The sequence below is a fragment of the Alosa sapidissima genome, chromosome 7 (assembly GCF_018492685.1).
Source record: "Alosa sapidissima isolate fAloSap1 chromosome 7, fAloSap1.pri, whole genome shotgun sequence".
Classification (NCBI taxonomy): Eukaryota; Metazoa; Chordata; class Actinopteri; order Clupeiformes; family Clupeidae; genus Alosa; species Alosa sapidissima.
The window spans coordinates 15,871,266-15,888,657 of record NC_055963.1 but is presented as its reverse complement, the minus strand read 5'-3'; the positions used below and the strand labels follow the sequence as shown (position 1 = coordinate 15,888,657).

The following is a 17,392-nucleotide window of genomic DNA, read 5'->3' as shown; positions in this document are numbered from 1 at the left end:
TGACCTCTCAGAGCTGGAAGCATGACCTTGATGCTGCAATTGTTCTTAACATTCCAAACACAAAGGTCTACCCCCTCAACCACTCATCCTCGTAACCTAATTGACTTCCCCCACAGTCCTTCATATAGCTCTGGGAAGGAATGGAATCGCCAGACTAATGGAATAATGCCACAAAGACAAACAGTAGCTCTTACATAATAGAACTCTTGGTTATCTTGTTAAGTGCGAACCCAGGCTATTATACACTACTGTGATGAATGGACCATGTTTTCTACACTCTGGTGGCTGAACTTCTGGTATGAAATATAGTACAGAAAAAAACAAATTGTGCATGCAGAGCAATATTGCATTGATTACGGACTCCCATTGATACACACCACAGTGGTAATAAAAAACCCAGAGAATGTTATTATCTTTATGAACGACAATAAGTTTCTGCTCCACTTTCCACTGTTTGTCCCTGCTGCCTTTTAGCCTTTTATTACCTCTGCCTAATAGGGGGGCAAAGGGAATGATAATCGGGTATATCCATCGACCAATATGTTGTTCTTTGTGTCCATACTAAAAAAGTACTGTTCCGACTTACTTCAAATTCTAATACAAGGAAGAGGAGTTCACAATATCTCAGTCTTTCTATACGATGATCTGGACATAGGATTTTACTCACCCACTTTCTTTACTGACCACTTACAAGGGCGAGGGTTTGCAATTGTCTGACTAGTCTTGTTATCTTTGATTGTTGAATTTTGTAAAATTTCACTCATATTGCTGTCATGAATGTGAGTGAGTGATTTCCGAAATTATCTTATATCTTTACGCTTGTCTGTCTGTCTGGCTCTCAACAAATCCACACCATTCAAATGATCGCTTTTTTAACCAGTAAAGTTTATTTATATATAACAACGGTACAAAGTGAATCCTTGGCTTGCAAAATAGGTGTGCTTCATATTTACAATAGGTACACAATAATATATTATCATAACAAACGCAAAAAAAAAACAAAAAAAAAAAACAAGACCAACCTTTTTTTTTTTTTAAATATTTGACCTTTCTTACAATTTTCACAACACCTTTATAAAACAACAAGAACAGACAGCCATAATAATAATAATTATCATAATTATTATTTTATTTACAATAATACACAACTCCAGTGTCAACAAAGAAGGGTTGGTATATTATGTACTGTGTTTTGAAGTGGAAGGATATTCATTTCTTCTGCAGTGATATTCAGGCCCATCTCTCTGGCTTTTGACTGTGGAATGGCAAAAAATATATAATGTGGCCTGTGCAAGCATTTGACTGTCCAATGACTGAAAGAGTCCCCTTTGCCATGGTGTGAGAGCCACGAAAGACCTGAACAACACTACGGTAGGGGCTCCAGAGTGGAAGTTTAAGTTGAGGCTCAAAAGTGACCAAATGTGGAAGATCATCACTACGTGAACACATGAGTGTAGGTGAATTCCGCGTCTCAAAAAAAGAAAAAAAGAAACAAAAACTAAAAAACCTTTTTAGGATGAAAGGATGCCTAACAAAAAACAACAATAAATAAAATAATAACAAAAACATATCCTACTCTGTGAAATCTCATCTTACAATCTTACAAATCCCTCCTACACTATGACAAGTGTGAGTAGTGTAAGTAGCCTGACAAGGTGTCCTTTCAGTTAGCATCACTGCATGATAAGAGGGGGCCGATGACAATAACGGATAGACTTCAATTATGGCAGAGGGGGAAAAAGCAACACTTTATTTGTTATAGTCCTTGATACAGTGTAGCATATGGGTGTGATGTAAGATGTAGTGTTGTGGGCGATCGGTGTTTAATTGAGCTGCTGGTGAATGAGGTGACTTGTCCATGACCATCAGCTGGGCCCTAGAGAGGCCCCCCCAGCAGCTGCCTGCATTATTCCATGTCAATCATGTCAATCCCTGCTGAAGTTCGAGGCCCTCTTTCGGTTTTGATGTGGATATATATCTATTTTTTTTCTAAATCTTCTGATCACGCTGTGCACACGACTAGGTGAGATCAAAGCGCTGCTTCAAAGCTGCTGCAGGAAACCAGAGCTAAAGGGGATTCTCTCTCTCTCTCTCTTTCTCTCTCTATCTCTGTATTTCTCGCTCTCTCTTTCTCAATCTCTCTGTCTCTCTCTGCTCTAGATCTCTTCATTCCTCTTCACCTGAGACAACAGAGATGAGACACCTGGATGGGGGATGATGCACTCTTTGCCTGTCATTTCGTCCTCAAACACTGCTTTTAAACTCAGCTATACAAGTCAGGAAGAGGAGGTCATATTGTGTGTGTGTGTGTGTGTGTGTGTGTGTGTGTGTGTGTGGACGGTCTGAGGATCATGTTTGGTGCGAGGTGTTCTAAGGCAACGGGAGGGAAGGAAAAATAAAAAAAATAAAAGAAAGCATCTTTTGGTATGATATTTACCCCCAATACTAAAAATAAAATTCAACGTACACCATTAACACTATCAAGTTTCAAGTATTTGATGTAAACAACAAGCTAGCATTGCACTTGCCACAGCACAACACTGAGATGAACGTCGGCAGTTACCATGCACAAGACTGAACCCCCAATACCATTGGAAAAAAGAACCAGCTTAGAACCTGGCTTGGCTCCCATTTAGAACAATTTCATAAGCAATTTCTAGCACACCTTGACTTTAACCTCTAATGACCTTGTCTGTGTAGATGAAACCAACAGCGGAATATAACTCATCTTTAGTGGGCCAGATGCATTATAAATGAGAGAAATTACTTTGTTCTTGCTTGTTGTTTGGATAGTACACTCTCCATGTAGGGGGGGGAGGAAAAGAAATGAATAAAAACCACCCACCCCCAAACTGTTCACATCCAAGAGTGTATGTTTGTGTGTGTGTGTGTGTGTGTGTGTGTGTGTGTAATTTTTTACAGGGTGATAGTCCAGCCCCACTTCCTTCGTTATCGTACCTAGCTGCCTTCGAGCGCTTCGAGACAGATGCTCAAAATCCAGAGAGATGGCAGTGGCAGGGTGGAGGTCGTCTGATCTCTCCTAGTTCCTGTCGAGTGAGTGCCGCTTTTCCAGAGAGGAGAGGGGAACTGGCTCTGGCTCAGACCCGGCTGGCATCCGGGCCAGGTCAGGCCCACAGTCAGCTTCTTGTCTGGGCTTTCAGTCGCCCCTCAGTCTGAGGTCTTGAGTCCCTTTATAAAGCATTAACCGACTTTTTTTTTTGACACGTCAGTGAATAATTTAAAGTGATTCTTTTGGCACTTAATCAAGATCGACCCTAAGAAGGGTTGTCACTGTAGCATGAAGATATATATCTATCTATATATATCGATATATAGCAGTGGTGACTGAATTGCGCATTATATCTGCAGCTAACCTCTTAGCCTCTTGGAGCTAATGCAACCTTCTTGGCACTTAAAAAACAGAGTAGAAATGGATGAGGTTTTCTTTTCTTTCTCTCTCTCTCTCTCTCTTGAGTGGTTCTGGATGACGCATGCAAAAATACACACACAAGTTGACAGAAACTGAAAACATAACACTGTCTGGTCAGCTTTATAGTGGATCGATCCCACTTCTACCGCCCGCGATGCAAGTTCATTCCATCTACAGGAAGCATTCTCCAATATATAGTGGAGTAGAAACGCAATCTATAGTGTGGCAGCCCAGTGTCCAGAGGGAACTGCCCATACGATTGCACACAGCACACTTCAATCACAAAGCGTATTTTGGCAATATAATAATGAATGACATTTATCAAGCTAAAAAGGTCCTCGGTAACCAGAATGTTTACAGCATTTTTTTCTCTTGGCCAAGGGTCTTCCCTCAGAGTTCAGCTCTGTTCTGCGGCCTCTCTCTGCTCTAGGAAAACAAAAGATGACTAAAATAGAGCAACATTTTGTACATTCACATACAATTTCACACGTCGTTTTAAAAAAGAAGAAGAACGGGACATTTACACACAGAGACACTGGCTGAGGAGAGTCTTTTGAAGTCGTCGATCAGCCACTCCTTTCCTCCGAGATAAACTGTGACACGATGCGGAGGATCGGCCGACCTGATTGATCACGTGACCTTTCACTCTTTCGCACATTGTTTTTTTTTTTACTCCATGAGTGGACAGTAAACTCACGTCTAGTCTCTCTGCGTCTTTCGGAAGAAGGCTGGCGACTGGCCTCCGAGAGTGAGGATGAGAGAGAGAGGGACAGACCGATGAGACAGGCTCTCCGTCCTGTCGTTGTCAACCCGTCACCCAACGAGACAGGACACGAAAGCGAGAAGAGCCGTATGCATCACGATGTCGGGAGATGCCAAAAGCCACGGAGTAATGGAAGAGGTTTTTAAAGTGTTCGTGTATAAAAATAAAAATTCTCAAAGGACATGGCTACAGCCAAATGTTCCACTCTGGCTCTTAAGAGTCCGTAGTAAGAGAGAGAAAAAAAAAAGAGAGAGAGAGAGAGAGAGAGAGAGAGAGAGAGAGCGAGAGAGAGAGAGAGATATGCTGCCCCATCATGTTGTCCTGCTTGAGTTCCTGTCACTGCGTGTTGCTCTTGTGCCAGACACACACAAGAGACTGCCGAAGAAAATGGGGAAAAAAAGTTGAGGTGTCTCAGGACAGCTCTGCTCTCATTATCTGTTCACAACAGGATGGAACATGCACCTCCAGCCAGTGTCTTGTGAGGGCAGACATTTTGGTAAGGTCCACTGAACCAGTCCTACTGGTTTGGTGGAGCTGAAAATCCCCGGTCTCAGGTCAGCGTTAAGTACCATGTGCTGTGCTGAGACTCCTTGGGTGGTAGTGGTGGAAGGATGGCACAGGTGCAGATGCCAGTCCCCCTTGCTTTTCTCTCTTTCTCTCACTCTTGATGTTGTTCATTCTCTCTTTCTCCCCCCCTCTCTCTCTCTCGCGCGCGCGCTCTCCGTTGCTCTGTGGTGCTCTCAGCTCTCGTGAGACATGGCGGTGATGAGTTGTTGTACTTTCATGGCCAGACGCTGCTTCTTAGCCTGCTCGTCCTGCTCCAGGGCCGCTATGATCTACAGGAAGAGAGAAGAGACACAAAGCCCATCAACAACTGACTGCCACTAGCACAGATAGACCTGCACTCAACACTGTGACAGATAGACCTGCACTCAACACAGGCAGACAATTTGGAGTTGGATGGATTTTCAAAAAACTAAAGACTATGACAAGGCTACATCTCCATCACAAGCAGCACGGTGGCCTCCTCCTAAAGACTACGACAAGGCTCCATCCAAATCACAAGGCTGCTCATAACACAAGCTTTGATGGAAGCGCAAGCCAGACGCTGTTTCATGAATAGAACATTAAAAGGGGAGATTTAATCGCCTGTGCCTCAGACAGAGAGAGTGAGGGAGGGAAGAGAGGGGAGAGGGAGAGAGGGAGGGAGGGGGAGAGAGAAAGATGGGAGAGAGATAGGAGAGTAAGAACGACAGACAGAGAGGAGAAACAAAGGTAGAGAACAAAAACAAAGGACTAGTTATGAAGGGAGAGATGGAGACAGGGGAAGAGAGAAAAGACAGAGAGACAGGGAATGTAGAGAGAGAGAGAGAGAGCTAGAAAGAGAGGAAGAGAGAGGCACCACGAGTCACCTCCGCTGGAATACTTCCTCTCCTCCTCCTGGCCTCGTTATATCCCGCGTGTCTATCGCTCGCCCGTCACCCTGTCCCCGCCCAGACATAAACGCAGCGCATGTCACGTCGTGTTCAAAGAGGCGGCGGCCGACGCACGGGGGCCCTGCCTGTCCCACCACCCCCCAGCAACAAACCCTGCACACCAGCCAGACACGGAGACACGCAGGCAGGCAGGCAGGCAGGCAGGCAGCGTTGGCTCGCCGAGGCCCCCTGCTGGCTGGGGCCTTTCAGGCATATAAATATCAAAGGGGAGTAGTAATGAGGAGCTTGATGAGGTAGGGCACCTCAGAGGGCTCAGCTCCGCACTGGGCTGGTCATTAGGGGCATCACTGGGACATCTGAGGTCAGAAGGGCAGGGGGGAGCAGGGTGCTAAAGCCTTTACCCCTGTGAAGGTCAGGGTCCCTGGGCCAGGTGTTTAAGGCAGTGGTCTGTTGCTGGCTGTACAGCTGGCTACACTGACTGGTGAATGTCCAGCGGATGGGGCTAGAGTGACCGGAGAGAGAGGTAACGCTAATGCCGTCCTTCGCCCGGGAGTCTGTGTGCTCACGTGCTCTGGATTCTTTATTGTGGGTGGACGGCCATGACGCTAGACTCCCTCTCCCTAACTCATCCTTTCTTTCTCTTCTATGCAAGTCTTTCTTTCTTCCCTCTGCTTGTTTTTCCTTCTCCTTTCTTCAGCCTCTTGTGTCTTTTGTGTCCTCTTTTCCGTGCTCTCTCTCTCTCACTCCTCTCTCTCTCTCACTCCTCTCTCTCTTCTCACTCTCTCTCCTCTCTCCCTCCATTGTCTTTTTTCTGGGTCTTCATCCCCTCTCTCCTCCTCATCCTCATCCTCTCACCATCCTTTGTCCCTCTCTCACCATCACTTCTCTCATGTCTCTCTATCTTCCCCCTCTCTCTCTCTTTCTCTCTTCCCCTCCACTCCTCCTCTCCCCCTCTCTCCCTCATCTGGTTAAGTGCTCTTAGAGGCGGGCGGCGGTGCCTGGCTCTGTCTGGCTCCAATCACATTGGGTTATTAATCTGCAATGCATGCAGGTGTGTGTCTGGTCCTCCTGCCACTTAGCTCCAATCCTTTTAGCAGCCATGCTAGCCCTGTTTGCGCCTGCCCAGACACACACACACACACACACACACACACACACACACGCGAACACAAAGAGAGAGGGAGAGAGAGAGAAGAGAAAGAGCGAGAGATAGGGAGAGAAGAGAGAGAAGAGAGAGAGAGAAGAGAGAGAGGGAGAGATGAAGAGAGAGGGAGAGAGAGAGAGAGAGAACTGAAGCCAAAACAGATGGATGTGGATGGAATATGTATGAGAGGGAGATCGATACAGAGTGGATATGTGAGAGAAAGAGAGACAGAGCCAGTTAGCAGTTCGCTTATTGTTGATATTTTTAATCCTTTGATGTTTTTTTACTGTTAAATCATTATACATTTTTTTTTCTTGAACATTACACCTTGGTTTGGCATTACTGCAAATAAACAGACATGCCAACAAAGCTACTTGAATCTGAATTGAATGAGAGAGAGAGAGAGAGAGAGAGAGAGAGAGAGAGAGAGAGAGAGAGATGCGAGAACACACTGCCCACACACATACACACACACACACACACACACACGTACTAGACTGAATGAGAGCTGTGGTAAGGTAAGGTAAGTGGGAGAGACTGAGCCAGACAGAGAGGTAGACAATTCACATAACCAGGCTCCTCCCTCTGCTCTCTCAATCCCTCACATCTCCTCCCCGCTCCTCTCCTCTTCACACGTTCTCTCTTCTCTCCTCTTCTCCTCTCTTCTCCTTTCTCCTCTCCTCCTCTTATCCCTTCTCCTCTCCTCACCCCTCCCCTTTACTCCCCTGCAGTGCAATGTGCGGGTCAGACTAATAGGTCCCCAGAGAGAGCCTGTCACTGTGGGAGAGAGACATATTCATCCTCTACACCGCAACCCAACCCCCACCCTCCATGCGCGCACACACACACACACACACACACACACACACACACACACACACACACACACACACACACACACACACACACACACACACACACACACTATACTTCTCTTGCTCAAACTCTTTCTCTTTTTTACAGATTCTCTCACTCGCTCTGCCTCTCTCTGCTGATCTTTCTAAATTCAATTTCATACAATTCATTTTCTTTCAATTCAAAGAGCTTTATGGCCATGCCATAGCACACTCATGCACTCCAAAAGGACACCATAGTTTTAACGTGTCATATCAGGACAGTCACTATCTCCTCAAATCTCCAAAGATCAGAAGATATTGACTAAATAAGCCTGGGGATGAAGCCGGCAAACACACACACACACACACACACACACACACACCTTTCTGTTCTGATACATATTAATGCATCACATCCATGCCCATCCATTGGCAGTGTGTGATTGTACTGGCTTAAGGCGCAGTGGTTATAATTTCACAGTACAGGGATTTCCACCTGATTGATACCACTGGGACCACAAAGCACAAATCTGTGGCTGCTGGAGGCAATATTGGTGGATAAATTAGCTATCGGTTGCTACACTGGGACATATTAAACCTATTACGATAGGCTTTACGTCACACATTAGGTTATGTAACTTATTGTTTCACTGCTTTTGAAGATAAGATTGTATTGAGTGTTCTCTCCCTCTTTCTCTTCGACACACACAGACACACACACACACAGCCGAGCATACACACACACACACACACACACACAGACACACACAACATATTGTTTTCACACAATCTCATATGCACGGTATAAGGGAGTGTGATGAAAAAGAGTACTAAGTGTCTTCATTTAAAAAAAAAAAGTAATTTAAAAGCCAGCTCCAGCTGCTGAAGTTCACTAATGACCCTACACACTGTGTATTGACACACGGCACAGACTGATTAATGGCATGCCCATTTTGTCACGACAGTTTTCCAAGCACCATACTGTGCTTCTGTATGTGTGAATGTGTGTAATGTTGAATGTGTGTGTATGTGTATGTGTGTGTGTGTGTGTGTGTGCGTGCCGTTGTGAGGCAGTGTGTGTGTGTGTGTGTGTCTATGTGTGTGTGTGCATTCTGGTGTGAGGCAGTGTGCGTGCGTGTGTGTGTGTGCCTGAGGCTCACCTCCTCGCTGTACTTGCTAACGTAAGAGTAGATCTCATTGAGGGCACTGAGCATGTTGAACTCGTTGGAGTGGAGACGCGCCTGCTCGGCCAGGTAGGCGTTCATGTCCTGGTCACTGATGGCAGGCAGCCGGTTAATGTCCGCATAGTACCTGAGAAGACAGACAGGGGTCGCTGCTCAGCAAATACCAAATAATGTCAAAGCTATATGACTTGAAACTACCAGATATGTCTGAGGACAAACAATAATAACCAGAGCAGTGATCAGAAGAGAAAGCAGTCCGCTATTAGCTAATACAAACAAGCCATGAACCTCATGTATTTAATATTTGACATGGGATCCTTAAAATGAAATTCTTCTTAAAAAAAATCCAAACCTGTGTAGCAGTTAAAGCAGAGAGAGCACATTTGATCAGAGATCTATGACCAGAACTAACCACACTGGAGTGGAGACATGACTGTGTGTTGGATGGAGACACAACAACATCAGAGGTAAACTCTGGGGTGATACTGCCACGGCTGTGGGGCTGTAGTCAAACCGAACTCCCATATTGAATAGTCATCACTGAATATTACAAGGCGATCATTTCTCATGTCGGAGCAACCCTGGGATCTCATCTCCACTGGGGATACTTCATTGTATTGTGAAAAAGAGAACTATTCTGATACATGGCAGGAGACTGGGGATCTCAGTGAGAAGACACAAGAAAAATCATTTACAGCCTACTCCTACTCCAAAATCCAAATCATTTTTAAAAAATAAGAAAGATGTTACATTTTGTATTTTAGATAGATAGATAGATAGATAGATAGATAGATAGATAGACCTTGAATTTCCCCTGGGGATCAATAAAGTATCTATCTATCTATCTATCTATCTATCTATCTATCTATCTATCTATCTAAAATACAAAATGTAACATCTTTCTTATTTTTTAAAAATGTTGGGCAAACACAAGAACAATATTACCCATACATGTTCAATCTTTAGCCTAACATTAGAGAGATATTTGTTCTTTGGTATCTAGCTGTTGTTTGGAGAGTTTTTAGCCTTTACTTGATGGACCAGTGAAGAGGGAACAAGAAATGAGTGGGAGGGAGAGAGATGGGGAATGGAATGGGTTCAGGAAATGACCTCATGTCGGAATCGAACCTGGGTCCCTGTGGTCACTGAACCCAACTGACACTGACTCCACTGCTTTGGCTCCCCTTAAAGGAGAATTACGGCGATTTTCCACATAGATCTCTGTTCATGAGCCCCCATGTTCATGCCCCCAGAGTGTAGCACTGTAGCTGCCCTGTAGCTCTAGCTGCTGGCTGCAGCAACTTGAGCTAGGTAGAACCGCTTGGTTTCGTTTGTTTTCGTACCGACAGTACTCGGTGACCTCGCGAAACAGAGATCTATGTGAAAAATCGCCGTACCTCTCCTTTAACTTGACTTTAAACTTCCATGTCTAGTTGAGTCTCTCACCTCTCCACCCAGCTCTTGTAGTTGGGGATGTCTTTAGCGTAGAGCAGCTTGTTGGAGGGTGAGTCCTTGCCCAGCCGGTGTTCGGAGGTCGAGCAGGAGTCCATGAAGGTCTGCGCCACCACCGACAGACACGCATCTGTGATGCTACTTTTGTGGATGTCGAAGACAAACTGCGGGTTCTTGATCACGTTCACCCAGAAACGCAGAGGAAGGCTGTCAGAGAGAAACACACACGTGTCAGCTCTTACTCCTAGAGACTGGTACCATGGCTCAAACGCCGCTGAATCGTTTCCTACGAGCTTTGAGCCGTCTTTGAGGTCTCAGTGTCAATATGACTAAAAAAATAAACCACACTGCGCCTAACATTCAGTCAAAACTACATCTAGCAGTTCTACATAAGATAATAGAAACCTTCAATTTTGACTAAAACAATAGTTTGATATAAAGAAAAGCTAAAACTGAAAACATGCGTCATTAGTTCAACATCAGAAATTAGTTACAAAGAAAAAGGAAATGCAAGAAATGAGAAAGTCAAAAATTAGAAGCGAAACGTCACATCGTGAGAGAGTTTGTGTCGTACCAGTTGCTTTTCCATGTGTGGCGTACGTCCGTGTCGTGGATGGCGTGTCTGTCCGCCTGCTCGTCCAGGAAGTCAAACATGTATTTAATGGCCAGAGGAAGGGCACTGCCTCTGTGGACCGTACTGAAGAGTGTCTCAAAGAGGTCGTCCACAAACTTCTGAAGAGTACCCTGCAGAAACCCAGAGAGAAGGGAGGAGGTAAACAAAGGCTCTGGGATAAGAGATCTCTACAGATATGGAAGACACTGAGGGGTCAAACATTTCTAGGGAAAATCAAACTGGATTTCGGGTCGTTTTTTTATTGTATCCATTTTTTTACAAAATTAATCCAAACTATAGACTGCAGCTTCAGATGTAATTAAAATAGCATTTGGAAACATATAGTATGTACAGCACCACGAGGTGAGAATAAAGCCTTTAATCTGACTGTGTCTCTGAGCAGATGGATCACCATGCAGCTCCCTGAGCAGTTTTTACAGAGGTCAAACTACTGCAGTGGCCTAGTTTAAGTGGACTGCCTTTTGGGGTACTCACACCCAAACACGCCCATACACACAGAGACACACAGTCAAACACGCACACACACACACACACACACACACACACACACACACACACACACAGTGATAAATTACTCTAACTATTACTCTAACTCTACAGGGGTTATTGCTTGTGGACCCCAGATGGACATCTCTGGATCGCTGCCCCCTGTTTTAAGAGGTGAGGAAGAGGAGGAGGAGGAAGGAGGGGGAGACGGAAGAGGCACCTTGGTGGCCAGCAGGCGGGTCAGGTAGATCTCGGACACCATCTTGCTTCCGCGGTCGCCCTCCTTCTGGTCGCCGTGCTCGTGGTTCTTCACCAGGTGCCACACCTTGACGCCGCTCTCCAGGTCAGGCGTGATCATAGGGGCACGGGAGCGCAGGCTGTCTGGGCTGCCAGTGTAGCGGAGCGTCGAGTCTGTGGACGACAGAGAAAGAGAGAAGTGCAACCTATTGGTCAGTACACTTCAGCGTACTTTACACATATACACAGAGTACAGGGAGGCTGGAAAGCTCTCTAAGCATGTCATACACACATACACAAACACAAAATGTGTTCTTAAACACACACATACACCCAAACACAAACACACACACACACACACACACACACACACACACACACACACACACACACACACACAAACACACAAACACACACACAAACACACACACACAGACACACACACACACAAACACACACTCTCTCTTTCTCCCTCTCTCTCTTTCTCTCTCATATACACACACACACAAACACACACACACACACACACTTGTGGGATGCGATAGGCCCAAGTGGAAAGCGCTAATCCCTTATGATAGCGGGCTGGTGCAGACTTGGCCTGGACTCCCCCCGAGCTCTCCTCTCCTCCAGCGTCCAGACGCTGTCTTCACAAGATGGATGACAGCAGCGCTGCAGCTTTCCCATGATGCCTCTGGTCAGCAGACGAGTCAAACGTGCTGCTAGAGCGTCCACTCTCCCTCCTTCTTTTCCTTTGTCACTCTGCCACACCTCTCTCTGCTTCTCTCCATGTTCTTGCTCTCTCTCCATCCCTTTCTCCATCTCGCCGTTTCACTCAACCAGTGAGTACTGTAGGTGTGCACCACTCTCTCACTCCGTTCTCTCTTTCTCTGTCATTCTCTCTGTCACTCTTTTCACTTTACCCAGCGCTGACGCAATCATTTCTTTACTCTCCCTCCCTCCCTCTCCCTCTCTCCTCGTCCTCCTCTATCTCTCCCTCTCCCTCCCTCTCTCTTTCTCCCTCCCTCTCACACTCCTTCTCTGATACCCACTCCTGCCCTCCTCCACAGCTTTCCTCTCAAAAGGACTCATAATTGCCCCCTTTCAGCAGCATTGTGGAACTGCCATGTTCGAAGAGTCTCTGTTGCCGACTGAAGCAATGCATCGAAGGACTTCCCTAATAAGTTAAGATCTCTCTCTCTCTCTCTCTCTCTCTCTCTCTCTCTCTCTCTCTCTCTCTCTCTTTCTATCTTGTCGTCCCCTCTCCCCTCAGCTCCTGCCTCCCGTGTGCATTTCACGTTAAGCAAAAAGGCTTCTCCACGCTCTTCCCAATTAGATTTTTCTCTATTTTTTTAACCATCCTGGTGGTTGAAAGCTCCTGAGGGAGCCATGATCACACACACACACACACACACACACAAGTGCTCTTTCTCTCCCTCCCTCCCTCTCTCATCGTCCCATGGCATCCCTCTCTCACCTGGCTTCAAAGGAGAGAGGGGATTATGGGAGCGGAGGGTTGGGTGGAGGGGGGTGGGGGGTGTTCACAGCGGCGTGGAACTCCAAGTGGGATTTTCTTAAGATCAGAGCAGCACAGGCTGACTCCGGGGAGAGGAAGTACAGGACAGACGCAGGGAAAGGACGGGTGGAGCGACGAAGGGATGGATAGAGGGATGTAGAGAGGAAGTGAAAGAGAGGAGTGGAAATGTGGTTTCAAATCCCACGTAAGCCACTGAGAAGCCTCTGGCTGCTCTCCCCATCGGCCAGCAGAAAACACTGTCTACTGACCCATTAGTGTGTGTGTGTGTGAGAATTGAATTTATAAAAACCTTTATTACAAATAGCTAAAAGACATACACAGTCATCTCAAAGATGAATGATTAAAAAATAAATAAATAAATAAATAGAAGACACATCTAGTTATGTATGTTAAACAGCAGGCACAGGAACGTCTAACAAGGTATTAAATTGCACTTTATCCTCTACAACCATACACAGAGCATTTTCCTGACACCATATAATCTCAAAGGTTTCAAGATCACTCATTTCCTTGTAGAAACCAAAATCAATTAAAATCCTTGATCTCACCAAGATTGCAAATACCATTAAAAGATCAGATCTTGAGTTATGCTCAACCTTATTCCTCCTGCTAACATATATAGACATCTTAGCCTGTCCAATGATAAAATTCAACAATTGACATTTGTGCCTTCGCTTCTGTACATAATTAAAACCAAAAATAAATGTTTCCATTGAAAAACTTTCATTGAAGTAAGTGAACAGTTTCCGTAAAATGGAAAATAAAGGCATCAGGCGTGTGCATTGCATAAAAGCGTGAAAAACAGTTTCCCTGTCATTGCAAAACGGGCACTCATGCCTCACATCAGAGTTCAAAACACAAACAAAAGAATTTACAGCAACTGCACCATATAAAATCCTCCATTGTAAATCCCCCACCTTTTTAATTAATGGTGACTTGTAAAAGGATCTCCAGTGTGGTTTGACATCCTGTTCTACATGTAGAACAGCACGCCAAGGTGTGTCAACTCTAGACTCCAAACACCTCCTATTCAGAGATTTTACACAAAGATTGTAAAGTGCCTTTCCAGAGGCGCGATTTGGACCCAGAAAAACTAAATCTTCAACCTTCAAAAAGACATTACAAACTCCAGAGGACACACTAAAACATGGAACAGGATCACATTCATTTAGCATAACTAAACCCCTGGCATACTGATCCAACATTGCTAGACTAGCATCTGTGAAGCGGGACCGCAATTCCAAGAGGAATTTGTTAACTACACGGATGGATCTCATTTTCATGTGTTCGGCCACTCCTTCAGCATTCTCAAAACCTGGCCCAGCTAAAGGCAGGAGGTCCTTCAAAGTGATGACCCGCGCTTTGCAAAACATCCCACTAAAAGCAGGAAAATGCTTCTCATGCGTAAGATCCAAACATGAACCATATATCAATGGCTCTTGCAAAAGCCAAAAGAGAGAACTTGTATTCTGAGGTCTCCATACTTTCAAAAGACCCCATACTTTAAACGTATTGCGATAAAACACAGGGAGCTTGTTTAAGTTCATTAAGGCAGGATTCATCCAGAAGAGGGTCCTATCCAGACCCAAGCCTTCAAAAGTTCTTAGGATGGCACAAGCCACAGCCTTCCAACTGGAATTTACAGGTCCATCCAAAAGTCTCTGTATGAACTGAAGACGAAAGGCTGCTGCCCTACTCTGCAGGTGGACCAATCCTTGTCCACCCTCATCCTTGGATAAAAAAAGCACGCCTTGTTGGACCCAGTGTAGACCATCCCAAAAGAAATCAACCAGAATAGATTGTATTTTAGATAAAACATGTGCTGGAGGGTCTATACATGCAAGTCTGTGCCAAAGGGATGAAGCCACCAGGTTGTTAATTATTAGAACACGGCCCCTATAGGACAATTTTTTAATTAAAAAACTCCACTTGCCAAGACGGCCCTTAACCTTCTCAACAATCCCCTCAAAATTCCTTAGAACAAAGTTATCGTCTCCAAGAAACACACCCAAATATTTAAACCCGTCCCTAGACCAGGTTAACCCACCTGGGAGGCACGGTGTGCCATCAGGCCATTTTCCGGCCAACAGGGCCACACTTTTTCCCCAATTAACTCTGGCAGACGATAAACGATTAAAATCAGTAAAAACATTTAACATGGTGTCCACATCCCTTTGGCTTTCAATCAGAATAGCTACATCATCCGCATAAGCTGATAGCTTCAAAGAGATGTTACACTCAGGAAGAGTTACACCCTTTAGTTTGGCTCTTAACTGTACTAACAGGGGCTCAAAGGCTAGGGAGTATAGCATTCCAGAGAGGGGGCATCCTTGTCTAATTCCCCTAAAAACCTTGAAAGGAGCACACAAGTCACCATTAATTTTCAGAATACTTTCATTGTCACAGTATAGAGCTCTAATTTTCTTTATAAAAACAGGATTAAAGCCAAAAGCAGTCAAGACGCTCCATAAATAATTATGTTCAACTCTATCAAAAGCTTTTTCCTGATCAACAGAAACAAGGCCAAAGTCCAAATGTAAAAGTTTACCAATTTCCAAAACGTCTCTAATAAAAGAAATATTATCACAAATAAGCCTGCCCGGCACACAGTAGGTCTGGTCAGGTGCAATTACTTCCCCTAAAACTTCACTGAGTCTATTAGCAAGAACCTTAGAGAGCAGCCGATATTCCGCACATAGAACAGACACGGGTCTCCATGACCTGATATCCTTCAAATCTCCCTTCTTCGGTAACAGAGTAAGAACTGCTCTGCGACAACTGAGTGGCAGCTGCCCCTTGGCCAAGCTGTTCCTCAAAACGACCAGTAGGTCTGCGCCTACTTCTGTCCAGAAAGACTTATAAAAGTCAACCGGCAGACCATCGATCCCCGGTGCCTTGCCACACTCCATACCATGGAGGGCCTTTTCCAACTCAGCCAGGGTAATCACCCTTCCAAGGTCGCAATTAGCTTCTCTAGATACCTTAGGAAGATTCGTCAAAAAAGGACTGTCAAGGGCCTGTTTATAGGAGATTTCACTCCTATACAAAACCTTGTAGAAATCAACTGCTCTCTCACGAATTTGTTTATCGTCAGATAAGAGGGCTCCAGTTTCTGAAACCAAAGCATGTATAAGCCGTTTTTGGCCATTTTTCTTTTCCAGATTAAAAAAGAATTTGGAAGGTGCATCCATTAATTCTGCACACTGGAAGCGAGACCTGACCAGAGCTCCTTGTGCTTTAATGCCCAGCAAGTTGGCCAAACAATTCTTTTTTATTTTCAAATTTTCCATATATAACTGATTACCTGTACTTTCAGCTAAACCTTGGAGCTCCAGTATCTCATTTTCCAACAATTTCATGCGTTGAGCTATATCTCTTGTGACACAGGAAGTATACTGCTGACACAACTGTTTTATCTGGGCCTTTCCAAAATCCCACCACTGTTGCACAGACTGAAAAGACTGCTTTGTGGATCTAAAATCCTTCCAGAAAAACTTGAAAACATCCCTAAACTTACCATCATTCAAAAGACTAGTGTTAAAGTGCCAGTATGCGCTCTTATATCTGGTGGCACTAACAAAAAAATTACAAAGCACCATACTATGATCGGAAAAACCTACTGGCAGGATGAGACAGCTTCTAAAAAAACTGAACTGATGTTTAAAGGTATAGAACCTGTCTAATCTTGCCAGAGATAATATGTTATTATTTGAGTGGACCCATGTGTACTGTTTCTGCTTTATATGAAAGTTCCTCCATAAATCAGAAAGGTCGTGGGACTTCATTATCTCAATGAGCCTTCTACGTGATGGCATATGAGGCTCTACATGATTCCTATCAATAGCTAGCTCAGTACAGTTGAAATCCCCACCAAGAAGTAAACACTCCCCAGAATCACAATTCTTTAACAGATCATCCAGGATACTTAAGAAAATCATTCTCTCCCTCCCAACCGTTGGGGCATAGACACACACAAAAACAAAAAAAGTATTTTCATATTGAGCTCTGACTCTCAAGAGTCTACCTTTAACAATTTCATCAACCTCATATGAACAGGGGATACAGCTACCTGAAAAAAGAATAGCAACACCACCACTAGTTGAGGTATTATGACTTAAGATCGATAACCCCCCAAATTCCAAAGCCCAATCAGAGCTATTGCTTGCGTCAGTATGGGTTTCCTGCGCAAAGACAACATCAATAGCTTTTTCTTTAATTGTTTCAAAAAGCATCGCCCTCTTTGTGCGGTCTCTTGC

The 17,392-nt window shown here is 44.7% G+C and overlaps 1 protein-coding gene across 1 annotated transcript in view; it reads right to left on the bottom strand.

Annotated features, from left to right (window-relative positions):
• Window positions 1-864: 864 nt before the first annotated feature.
• Window positions 865-17,392, bottom strand: part of LOC121713723 (plexin-A2) — a 69,913-nt gene continuing 53,385 nt past the window's right edge. Inside the window, exons 13-17 of the mRNA XM_042098601.1 lie at window positions 11,586-11,776; window positions 10,820-10,989; window positions 10,240-10,452; window positions 8,770-8,920; window positions 865-5,029 (exon numbers count right to left, since the gene is read on the bottom strand). Of these exons, the coding sequence (XP_041954535.1) occupies window positions 4,934-5,029; window positions 8,770-8,920; window positions 10,240-10,452; window positions 10,820-10,989; window positions 11,586-11,776 (821 nt within the window). The 3' untranslated portion in view covers window positions 865-4,933. The remainder of the gene's footprint in view (window positions 5,030-8,769; window positions 8,921-10,239; window positions 10,453-10,819; window positions 10,990-11,585; window positions 11,777-17,392) is intronic.